General features: G+C 33.5%; 1 protein-coding gene across 1 annotated transcript in view; it reads left to right on the top strand.

Moving 5' to 3' along the window:
- Positions 1–584: 584 nt before the first annotated feature.
- The window catches only part of LOC131850845 (partitioning defective 3 homolog), a 52,586-nt gene continuing 39,935 nt past the window's right edge, over positions 585–13,235 (top strand). The window contains exon 1 of the mRNA XM_059201221.1: positions 585–1,094. Coding sequence (XP_059057204.1) covers positions 975–1,094 — 120 coding nt within the window. The 5' untranslated portion in view covers positions 585–974. The remainder of the gene's footprint in view (positions 1,095–13,235) is intronic.

Here is a 13,235-nt window from a genome sequence, read left to right as displayed (position 1 = left end):
GTGGTTGGCATGGCAATATTGATCAAACATGCTAAAATATAGGAATGTAGCTATAATCTTGATCCAGAACAGAATTTTCAGCTAGACATAAGGGCAATAACCAAATAATATCAATTTATCTGTATATACATATAAATTGGCATTCCTAGTAGTAATAAAGACAAACATATATGTACTACGACTACGACGTATATGTAGGTATATTCATAATCTGTTTAGACAGATATATAATACCGTGGTCACACTTAAAGTTTACCCGTTTTATGAGATAAAACGTAAATTATTTTCTATCAAGAATGAACTATCATCATTCCTAATAAGTAATGAAATTGCACGTTACTAATCAAAGGCAGTTTCATTCAAAATACTATGAAAGTATGAAAAACAACCGACATGACATGTGTGTGAGTAACTAAAACCACGAGCGACAGTGAGCCAGGTATGACGCGGCACGCCGGGGCCTCCACCACAAGCGTACAGCTGCCCGTCATGACGCCGCCGTTCATTGGTTGGTCGCAGGAACCGGTCGGGCTGCGCCCCCGCGCCTCCCCACTTCACCGCCGCCGCTACAAACAATTTTAAATTCTTATTCATGTTCCTTGCCACGACCGTTGCTGTCGCAGAGATCGCGCTCTTTACCCGTATTATGCGTAATCTTATCGTAATGTGTTCAATGTGCAAAACGTACTGTGTATTCGGTGTGTAAAATTTATAACAGAATAGCATTAAAGAATTTAGTGTTTAGCAAGAAAGGTACCGTCTACGCTATGATAGTACACCGAGATTCCGGTGGTCTTGTTCTTTTTGTTTCCCCGGTGGTTCGTGCGCGACTTCGACACAGTGCTACCTATACCATGTGCATCAGATAGTGTCGTGCTCCTATTAGTTTGTCGACAAACTAATATGCCAGCTCTGAGTGACTACAGTGCGTGGTGAGCGCTGAGTGTTTCGGTGATTCACAGTGTGGTCGTAATATGAAGGTGACGGTGTGTTTTGGTTCTGTGCGGGTGCTGGTGCCCTGCGGCGCTGGCGATCTGCTGGTCAGGGACCTCGTACGCGAGGCGACGCTCCGCTATAAGAAAGCAACTGGACAGGTGAGTTTAGAAGTTAATCAATTACTTTTCGCGCGGATACTGAGCGTTTTCATTGGTTAACGTCAGTTGTTTATGTTTTTCATACCTACCCACCAATGGTGATATATCTGTGAATAATACATATTACTAAGTGTTATTCAAAGTCTATGAATGTTGTAGTAGGTATCCATTACATGTTTATAGTGCATTACTATTAAAATGAAATAAATATCCCAACGACATAAGTTTTATCAATTTGAAAAATTTTAAATTACAAAACTAATGTAGGTATGATCAATTTTCGTACGGTGATAGTAGATGATAGATATGACATCAAATGAAACACATGAAACACTGGACTTACCGATTTCAATTCTGAAGAAACCTTTTAACACCCTATTTGAAATGCCGTTTGGTTAACGAAGTTTGTGAAGTGAATATAACGTTTCAAACGTTATATTTCCAATCAAATAACATATTATATTACCGATGAAGTTGAGGTTAGTTAATTTGTCACTATTATCTAGAATCATTCACGATTATGTCGAGGACAAGAATCACTTTCGCGACATATCATTCCATCCATTTGGACGGGACAGCATTAGCGGTTCTAGAGATGCGGTCAAACTAGATTTGTGTTCAACCTGCTTGAATTTCATAACGTAGACGTAGACGTTAGTAAAGACAAATAAGTTTTTTAGTAATCTAATACAGGTAAATACATAGAGGATGTAAAATAGATTTGTAAAACTAGAGTTACTAAACAGTTATAAGTATAAATTTTTCAAAGAAACTCTTTCCATAGTTAAGCTAATTCCCAGTTTGACATAGGTCAACCAAATATTTCGAAATTCTTATGATTTACGACGTAAAGTAATATTACGTACATACGATTTTATTCTTATAAAACCCTTCTATTATACGCTATCCGTTTGAAGACTCTTCGAGAAGTGATTAAAATTAGACTAAGCACATACTCGTCTTAATGATGTGCCCGACAATCGTTCCCTTTCAGGTACGATGTGCTCTATAAAGTGTCCATTGTCTCTCTGTATGGCTTAAACAGCGGATTTTTTTCGTTTAATAAATATGTAGTTATATAATTCTAATATTTCAAATTTTGTAAATGACTAGACATTTTATTTTATGCAAATTACATACCTACTGCAGATCGTTCGACTTCATATGACCTATATATTTATATTCAAAATATTTTAGTTATGGAATACTTACATATTTAGAATTTGCGAATGACCGTGAAATTTGGCTTTGGCCATGTGAACAAATGCCTTATGTAACTTCATTAGTATGTTAGTTAGTAATAGACGTTCACCTGCTGTACACACCTGCGTCTGCGACCTACGCTACACTTGCACCCGTCGCTCGTCGCGTCGTAGGAAGCGGCCGGCCTTGCATGCAGTTTGTTTCTCTGCACATCGTCCTAGTGCCCACACCACACCATACCAAGAAATAAATAGACATTGTTATTTATAAAAATATACTCTTTCAAATAAAATCCTTAAGATATCTGTAAAAGGAGTTCACATAATGCATTTGGACAAGATTAGGCATTCTGCTATCTGATACAATTACTTATTTACCTATTTACTTGGTTATTCAATAACAAAAGGATAATCAAATGTTCGAATTTAATAATAATAATATTATTCATGAACCACGTTTCCGCAAATCGCATGTTTCTTTCAGCAAACGTTTACATTTCTGCATGATTGGTCGTCGGTTATTGCACAACGCTAAGGTCGCAGACTTCGAGTTAAGTAGCGTAGTAAATATTCGCTTGCCGGTCTACTAGTGAAACGATAACAAAATATACATCTAATTACATAAATTTAAGACAGGAATAAAATTATACGGGAATTGAATTGTATTTAATTCCAAAATTTAAAGTCACGTCTTTACTGCAGCGTGGTGGTAATTTTTACCTTTCTTGAAACAGTTTCTAATGTTTGAAAATAATAGCAATAACAATACCAGAAACAATGAACCCGTTGTAGCGACAGGCACGGCCAGCTTGCCAGGTATGCGAGAGGAACGGGCGCCTTGAAAAGTTGAAACACCTATTGTACTCGATCCGTGCTGTATGAGGCTCGTTCGGGACCGGTTCTTGGAAAAATGACGAGACATTCTTACTACTCAAATAGCGTATGCCATGGGTTATACCTACTATCAAACACGTCAATCATTTCGTTTTAGATTTATGCATACTCAGTACTTATGCATCTGAGAGACACGACACCACTGAGGTAGGGTGTTTAGTTACTCATAATAACGGCACGGGAAAGTTATCACTGTCAGTTAGGTACTTAGAAGTCCGTTCATGAAGAAGAACATTCCGTAAGTTAAAACAAATATTAACTAGTAGTATCTGAGTAGGTGTAATTTGATAACTAATAAATCCAATATCATGTTCTTAAAATAAAAGAAATTGGAGTATACTTAATATTCTTTTTATGTCTCTAGAAATATTAAAAGATATTTAAAAGTCTGCAAGTTTTAATATATGGTTTAAGTTATATCTTCAATCACTACTATAAAATTTTGATATCCGTTGAAAATAAAATTATCATAAAAATCAACAAAGACTCGGTTTCTCAGGCGCCATTGGCCATATGTTGGGTTTCCTGTCAAGTGTGTAGTGTCCGAATGTGACGGTTACTTCTTAATTTTAAATTAATGCGATCCACATGTTAGCATCGAAAATCTTTAGTAAAAATTTAACGTCTTTTTCGAGTGGTTCCAGATTTGTGACTTGGATGAATTTTTAGTATATAGTATTTATTATATTATTAGTACTTAGACAGGGCTATAACCCTGTTTAATTCATAAAGTTATAAAATTAAAAAAAAAACAAACTTTATTAAGTTTAATTTACAAAACCTTGGACGTACTTTGTTGAATTTAGAAGCAATTACAGTCCAACAAAATCCCTAGATATTTATTTATAAATACGCAATGCGATATATAAATAATCTGAAGAAATATTCTCTGATACTTTCTTATGATAATAAAAATGTAAATTTAGTATATATTCCACAGTTTTAATCTTATCAAAAACTGATATCTGCATAATTAGGATAGTAGAACATTCTGTGAAGCTATTATTACTATCAACTTTAATACTTGTAAAGTTATTTACTTAGCTCTTATGGAATATGGAATCAATAGGTGCTTAGTGTACCATTTAACAATAGAAAGAAGCACTGTAGGTACCTACAAATGATGAAGATTTAAATATGATCGAATTATATCCCAGAGTACTCTTGCAGATCTTTCTTCACAATACATAATATGTATAAATTTTACAATGTTATTGTAAAGTTTATACAATGTTTTACGATTAATAATCTATATAGTATCTTAAGTATGTATTGAACTACGAATCGGCAAACGTAGTATGGGGCCCTGCAGTTAGTTGGAGCGACGACATACGCAGGGTTGCAGGTAACAACTAGAAGAGAAGGGCTGAATACAGTGCCCAATGACGAGCCTCAAGAGAAACATATTTCCAGCAGTGGACTGCAGTATGCTGGTGATGACGATGACTGTGAAGGATGGAGACCAAGACGATGAGCAAAGAAAATATAAATAGTTCGCAACAATGACCTACATATAACATATCCTCATATCACAGAATATCTATTAATATTAAATACTTAGACCTATATCTGTAATAAATACTTTTCCATCTTATTGTAAACGGGCAGTCTATTTAAAAATCTATACATTTATACTCGATGATTGTATCTATCTGTCAAGGTTCCAGAACCAGTTTTATACTTGCGGTTTTTTGCTGACTGAGCTAATACTTTAATGAGTTTCGTATTTCACATAGATTTAGATCGAGACTATAATCTAATTAGGTAATCTGCAGTATAAATAAGCATAGGGCGTAGTATTCAATAGTACAACAATCGATTCCGCAAATGTAATGTGAGAATATCTGTAATTAGGTACCTACTCTTTTCCAAGTAAAGATGAAATGAATAGATCTCGAACTCTCGAGTATATTGGAGTCCTACAATTGGTTGATTTAATAAAAAAAATTGATCTGTCAAGTTTTGTGTCTCATAAATTATACATATTTGAAGGAACAATTATTTAAATCTAATTTTTCATCTTTTCAAAATTATTATTTGTGGGATAATATAATTTATAACTAACTATGTATAATGCGAGTTCATAAATTATAAATGCATGCTGTACATAAATCTTTCTTAAGTTCTAGCGTAGATAGGGTACTACGTACCTATTGTATTGTATGTACATACATGAAGATTAATGAATCTTTTACCCAAGGATTTGAAATATATTTGTAATTATGTTGAGGAACTGGTAAAAAACTGGTGCCGTTTCTAAATCAGCTTGTTGTGTACTATATTTAGTTCACTGTACCAAAATGACTAACACCATAAATGTTTGTACATCTTTATAGTGACTATAACTAATTGATCCTCGTAACTTCGTCTGTGTCATTTTTTCCCCGTTTATGCAGTCATTTTGATTGGAGCTGGATTTCTATTAGTTGAAGGGTGATGTCATATAGCCTTTCTCGATAAATGAACTATCCAACAATAAAATAATTTAATATCCAATAATATGTATAAGTACAAACTCGCAAACTTTATCTCTTCATATTAATATGGATAGGCTTTACTCATTAAAAAAATCATAATGAAAGAGAGATTCCATATCCTATTATTACATTTCCTATGGACCATTACCTTATTTCTTTAAGGTAACCTACAGTGCAAGGGACGCCAAAAACTAAGTGTGAACGTCATAATGTTTGACGCATTACGTTTTAGTTTGACGTTCATTGTTGTTAGAATAAATCAGGGTTGTCAACTGCACATATCAATAATTTAAGGTCACCATCACCGGTGTAAGGTAAGGTTGCCACCTTCAATCACGTGTGTACAGTAGACAAAAAAAATGTGAATATACAGTTTACATTTTTCCGCGTACGCATGTGTGACATACGCTAAACTATGTCGACTACAGTATCTACTCAGTACTGGACTAGTACTTCGTGGATACAGTGGTCGACATAGTTTAATGACTTAGGCGGATGTATTGATGCGCACACCATTTACGATTGGTACAAGAATCTACTTGTACTTAATCGCTTCATATAGAACCTAGGAGCATAAACCACTGCATTCATCGTAAACGCAACTGCTGATTTAATTAACCTTAATAGATTGTTTCTTACATACAAATCAAATGTGGAAACTTTATAAATCAGATATGGATATTTATGAGTATGATAATTAAGTTGTTAATTCGCACCTAACGTTTGGATACTGCAAAAGCCTTCTATATGGATACGGTGACACAATTTTAAATAAGGCCAGGGTCTAATTTTTGTAGGCGAGACATTGATCTAGTTTTAGAGGTAAATAGAATAAATAGTTAATTTCAAACTGTCATCAAAAAGGAGGTAGGCAGCTTTGCAGTATTTTTGGAGTAAATAAGGTTTCCTACTAAATAATGAGTTTGGATTCGCAAGGTGTATTACAAGCATAAACTAAACATGTAAGCTATGTTATAAAAACTAAATAACAATAATAAACTAAATATGCAGAATTAATAAAACTAGGGGAAAAATCCCTTGGTTTTCAGTGGCACCATGTGTTCTGGTAAGATCATGAGATGAAATTATTGGAATAGATTCATAATGCCGTAATCTTCAGGAATAGTTAGCACGAGTACGTCCAGCTTCATAGTATTATTACATAGTATGTAATATATTTTATAATAGGCTGTTTATATAAGTTACCTATTTCGAGTAAGTTCCTTATTTTTACAGGAACTTATTTATATTACTGTCACTATACTATACTGTGTGTAGATTTCTACTTGGAATATCCATCACAAACAACTTCAGATATTCAGGAAATTTTACAATTTCATAAAATTTCTGATGATTTTGATATGTGGTTTCAAATAGTTACTTTAAATCAATCGTATTATTATTTGTACTACATAGAGTTAATTCGTCAGTTCAGTTGATGATAGTTGTTGGATGTTATTGTCATTTGGTTCATTTGCCGTTCGTATGACTGTGTGGGCGGAAAGCAGGCAAGTTAGTGAGTCACTCGCACGTGCACTCCTGGCAAGTCATGTAGCATGTCCAATTATGCGACTAATGGTTACTTTGTTGCATTAGCCGTTTACTTCAGAGGAGGTTTTCGCATTTTATCTATGTAATCCGAAAATTGCCTTGTAGACTCGTTTACGGTCTTTCATTTAAGATATATCTTCCACATTTCTGTAGGTTGGAAATAGCACAAGTTAAGAGAGAAAGACAGAGAAGACAGATAATTTGTTGGTTTGTTTTCCCTTACGAGGCATGTAGAAGTAGCTCACTAGCCATTTTTTATCTTATACACAACTCTTGCTTTTCTTATGTGTTATATTGTGATTCCAGCGCATGCACTTTTACACATGTTCAAAGAATAGGGAAATCAAGATTTTCTATCTTGATTTCTCTATTTCTCCAGAATCTGACACGGTACATCGTTAAAAATTGGCAGCTAGGTCCCGTTACTAATAAAACCCCTTCTTTTAAATCATGCGTTTAAAAACAAGATATATAAAATGTATTTGTCTTTTCGAAGTTCCGTCAATTCCAATACCTGTATTCTGTCTTGAAGTTCCGATGGGTATATTTGTCATATTGGTACACCAATATCACTTTATCCGCATTTGACTTCATCATTATAATGTGATAATCAACGTAACAATAGCTGACGACTTGTGCTTTCTATCAGAAGCCTATTGTCGACTTGTGGCATCACATCGTACATTTTTATATCTAACAAAATGTACCTCATTACCCTAATTTTGTAAGATTCTGGTTCTACCACTAAGCCACAACGCTTGGTTCAATTAATAATGTGTATTGTGTTATGTGTAGGTAAGTGGAAAAAGTAAGTGTTCTGATAAATATAACGCAATCTACAATGTTTACTGTCATGAGCAATGCTCATTCACTATGCATGTAAGCAAAGCACTTACGTACTTAGTCTACACTAATCTAAGCTGGTGTCGAACGTAGTCCATGAGTCATGGTTTGGCTATAAATATAATATATTCATACTTCATGTTTATACTGTCCGAGATGCGTTGTGCTTAAATGAACAATTTAAATTATAATTTCTAACGTTTAGTTTTAAGCTGTTGCTGGAAATGTCGAATGTATGTTTACCATATAATACAGGTTCGGCTTAGTTTAGAAACCCACAAGGTAATGAGTCTCTTGAAGATTTGGTGGTGCCAAATATAACTATTATTATTATTATTGATTTTCATTTAATATTTACCATTTATTTTAAAAATGTACTTATAGGGAAATTAAAGGGGAATTTAAAGTAAATATAACGCCAAATGCATTATTGCCGCATTATTATTTTTATGTTAAATTGGTTCTACCTGCAGAAATAAACATGAAGAGAAAAGGTTAATCTAGGATTGTAATGAATAGAATAGAATAGAAAATCATTTATTCAAATAAACTTACATTGAAGCACTTTTGAATAGTCATTACATTTTTTAATCTACCGCTCGTTCGGAAAGCTGTCTCATCACAAGAAGAACGAGCAAGAAACTTGCGTGTTGCTCTTTTAAATAATTTTATTATTACTTTACATTTTTAAGTTTAAGTGTGTGAATACAAACCACCAATTAGCACTAATTCTATTAAATACTCAAATAGAAATAATATTGAATATATAACCAACTGGTTAAACAATTAATAAGAGGAAATCAGTCATAGTGATTAGAGCAGACCAGTCCCTACAAGCAGCACCCGTTCACGAGTATGACGGATGAGCCAGCCATCACTGCGCTCGACCATATTTTAGGGAGCCCAATGACCCGGCCCACCACGCCGCCACAAGTCTGGACATTTTAGTGAGCATGACTACTCAAAACACTAGACTACGTCAAAGCTACTTACAATTGCTATCGCTATATATTGATATTGCTATGAAAAATTATAATGCGAGTATAAGATGATTGTCACCTACGTTACGTTAATTTCTCAAATAAATAAGAAATTGTTTCTTTGGTGTTGCTTAAATCATAATCACGGCATATTACGTGATATAGGAGACAATTTATTTATCTTTATTTTCAAATATGTTTTTCCAAACTCCCAATCTAAATGTGACATTAGTTTCAGTTAGGGAATACCGGCTACTTTATTTGGAGTGTGAAAAATTAGTCATCAAAATTTAATGACGACCCAAACTCAAACTTACTTCATTCAAATTGATTGATGAAACGAGACTACTTTCTTTATTAATAACATGCAAGAGTTAGTACTGAAATAATATATATTTTTCTTCAATGTGACTTATTAATAAACTATAAATAAACATCATTGGATATATCGCCACAGATAATGGAAATTACTTAATGGAACAATGTTGTAAATAGTATAGAATTACTCAATTCCCTCTCACTTTTATTATCGTTATCTATTACTTCTTGATTTATGCTTTAATACCTGATGTTACAACAGGATTTAACTGTATGCACAAAGCGAATAATCATGTCTAAGTTTTTATTAGTCACTTTATTTGGTGAATGTTATAGTTATTTATTAATCACAATTATGTAGCTATGTAATCTGTCTATGTTATTATCTTCCTTTCTCTAAAACTGTAATTTAAATTTGATGGTGCTGCGAAACTATAGATTAGGAACCTCTAACATATTATGGATATGGAGTAAACTAGCTGTATCTCGCCGCGTTGCCCTCGTAAACTACTTTAAAACGTATCATCATTTTAATTTAGCCTTTTTCAAAAGTAATCATCCAAATATTTTGCTAATATTACATTAAATGTTATAGCACATCGATAGTGCTATATGATTAATACCGAAGAAGTAATTGAACTTAATACTTATCAATTTTACAATACGTTTGTGTCAAGTGTTTCATCGCATCGCATCTATAACTTTCAATTATACTACTTTAAAATTTTAATTTTAGAACGGTGTTTCAAACTCTACTCCTGTGTCATATTAAGGGTTATAAAGAAAAAAAATGATTTGATTTATTGTAACTTATACAATAAGTACCATTACGGCTTAAACGGTTACGGCTGTAACATACCTCCATAGGTATTATATTCTATCGCACGACTGCGGTCAGACAGCACAGTAAAACATGTTACAATAAATTGCAACATAAAATAAAACACTGCCTATAAATATATTAAAAAAAAAACAAATAAAAAGATCGCTGATCGAAAAGTGTTTTTATTCTGTTTACGAATATTTTAATACATAAAGTAACCGAAATATTTCGCTCACGAATTTAATAGTAAAAAAATCCAAATGAAGCTGCGGAATATTCTGGTGAAGAGTGTGGTTCATAAATTATTCCATCCTGTTAACCACTTTTCAGGCAAAATAAATATATTTGTAGTACCTAATGTTGCCATTTTTTTTAACTTTTGCCATTTAATTCTGATTATTTGTCCTTGTATACAGATAAACGTTTCTAATAGTCGCAATAGCTTTATTAGTAAATTCGTTTTCATTGTGGCCATTCTGGTTATAGGCAGAATGACATCATTTTGTTCAATAACTGAGAATACCCAACGGAATTTAACGACTGAAGTTTATTTCAAAATAGTATAGTTATACTGATGTGACAATTTCTATATCATTATATTAATAAACATCAAATTATAGGGTTATCACGATAAGCCTAGATAAGGTAGCTAGAGATTGTATCAACTCAGTTCCAATATAGTAAATGTTAAATATTGTGGGAAATCTAAAATGGTTATCAGAATTTTGCATTCTGGTATGCTTATAGACGATATCGGGGGAGAAAGGCAATTGTTGTACGTAGTTCTCCCTAGAAACTACCGTGGTTAAGTTCTAGTGTATTACGGTATTACGATATTATTGTTATTAAGACAGCACGATGTCCTAACAGACCTGACTTCATGCTAATGATGTCTATCTTCCTCCACTAGTGCCCCGTAAACGTATACCTTCAACGCAGGCGGATGCAACATTCCATAAAATTTTTTGGATTCAAAATATCCTTCCGTTACTGACTGCACCTACTGCAATTTAGTCTAGTCTAACTTATAGTTCCGACAAATGGACTAATTCAATATTTTTGGATTATAATTTTCCCTCTCTAACTGCATCAACCATCCACAAAAAGAATGTAAAGGATATCTATTCCTAATGATGATATGATTTCTATAGTTTATGTCAATTACGTTCCAGGAAATGGTGTTACTAACGAAAATTACGTTATTAACGTGGTAAAATGATCATAATCTCTAACCAAACGGGGTGCCACAACAATGGGTTAGTCTGAGCAACTCGAATACAAGCCCATCATTGTTCTTTACGAGTTTCCTAAAAATAACACAGAAATACATATTTTTTCGTTGCGTTCTCAAGGCCAGTAACGATTTGTTTATTTTATGTTTGGACACAGAAGTAAAATTGTAATATGTAGACATTGCAGAGTCCCTCCCTGTGACCTACTTACTTATTTCGTGGCGCAACAGTGAGTAGAATTTACCAGGGACCATTATCTATGTTATCGTTTTTATAATGAATAATCTTTTTTTATACTTGTAACTGTAATGGAAAACGTGCTAGTCATGGTCCATCGGTGTTAATGTGACTCTCGTGTTAATACTCATGCGTTGCCATTTTAGACTTATAATTTCACAGCATTATCTTACCCTAACCTACCTAAACCCTATAACCTAACGAAGTAAACTGTTTGGCAGCTGAAATAGGTGAGGTGACCTATGCAGATGGCTTTTTACAAAGTAATGTATATAATATAAGTAATATATAATTTACTAACGAAATATTGCATGATAGGTATCGATTTCGGAATTATATACCTACAAGTTTTAAGTATATGATGTCTTTTTATATATATCTGATTTAAGTAAATTTTGTTACTTAAAAAAAATATTATTTGTAAAATTTGTGCCCATGTTCTACAGTATTTACAACACACCCTTTCATCATTAAATTAGGCCAAGCACATTTCTATCGGATCCCTACCATCTAATAGTTTTTGTCATGAGAATGCCTGATTAGAAAAAAGTTGACTTTTTGTGTTGCTGCCTCAAATCTATCTGATCTCAAGATTAGTGTGGATGCCACTGTGCCGTGATGGATAATTCGATTAAATTACCAGTCATTAGGACTGGATTCCACGTTACAAAGTCACGATTTATCGAACACGACGATTGTGAGCAAACCTGGAAAACAGGTATTATATCAGTAATTATAATTGAATTAGGAATATGATTTAGATAATTATTAGATAATCGATGAGAATGCATCTAGATATATCAGTCTCACATCAGGTTCTAAACCGCGAATATTATTTATATTTATATTATAATTTTGTTAATTATAAAACAATAAGTTGGCATTAAACAAAGAAATGTACCGTAATTTCGATATTATGTATTGTTGCACCGATGGGGGTGGCATATTCTTCGGAATAAACCCTCAATATTTAAAAGAATAAAAAAACAATAAGTTTGAGGTAAATAGAGAGTTTATATAAAAATATTCCTGTCCCTCACCCTTCTTTCGACCTGTAAATTAAGTAGAGAGAAAAATAAGCTCAAAATCGTAGATCTATACTGCTTCATCTATATAATGTACCAAAGTTCATGATGAACTTTTGGTACAGCAGTTTTCGTGTACTCGTAAAAGCGTAACAAACATCTTTATCTTCATTCAAATTGATTTAAATCATTATAATATCAAGTTTATCATTTAATATCGCGTTCGTTCAAACATAAAACGAGTCCGTTTGACTGGACCAGACTGCTGTAGCACAGACCGGAGAGTGCCTTTCGTCTCGAGATACAGTTTTTATCATCTCTATGTAATTAAGGAGTGAGGCGGCGGGACTCGTCTGTTGGTTGTTGCAGGAGCCCCTATCCTGTGGAATGTTACCTGCGGCTTCTGCTTCTACGACTATTTATACGCGGCGCTATTGTACACCGACCCTTGTCTATTTTGTGGATGGATTCAATTAAGATGGTATTGCTATCTACCGTACTAATCTTTCATACAATTAATTTCGTGATTGCGCCAATTTTGGTTTTCTAAACAAGTTCT

The sequence above is a fragment of the Achroia grisella genome, unplaced genomic scaffold (genome assembly GCF_030625045.1).
Source record: "Achroia grisella isolate CSIRO2021 unplaced genomic scaffold, CSIRO_AGI_Agris_v1 utg779, whole genome shotgun sequence".
NCBI lineage: Eukaryota > Metazoa > Arthropoda > Insecta > Lepidoptera > Pyralidae > Achroia > Achroia grisella.
This window is presented reverse-complemented; position numbering and strand designations above follow the sequence as displayed.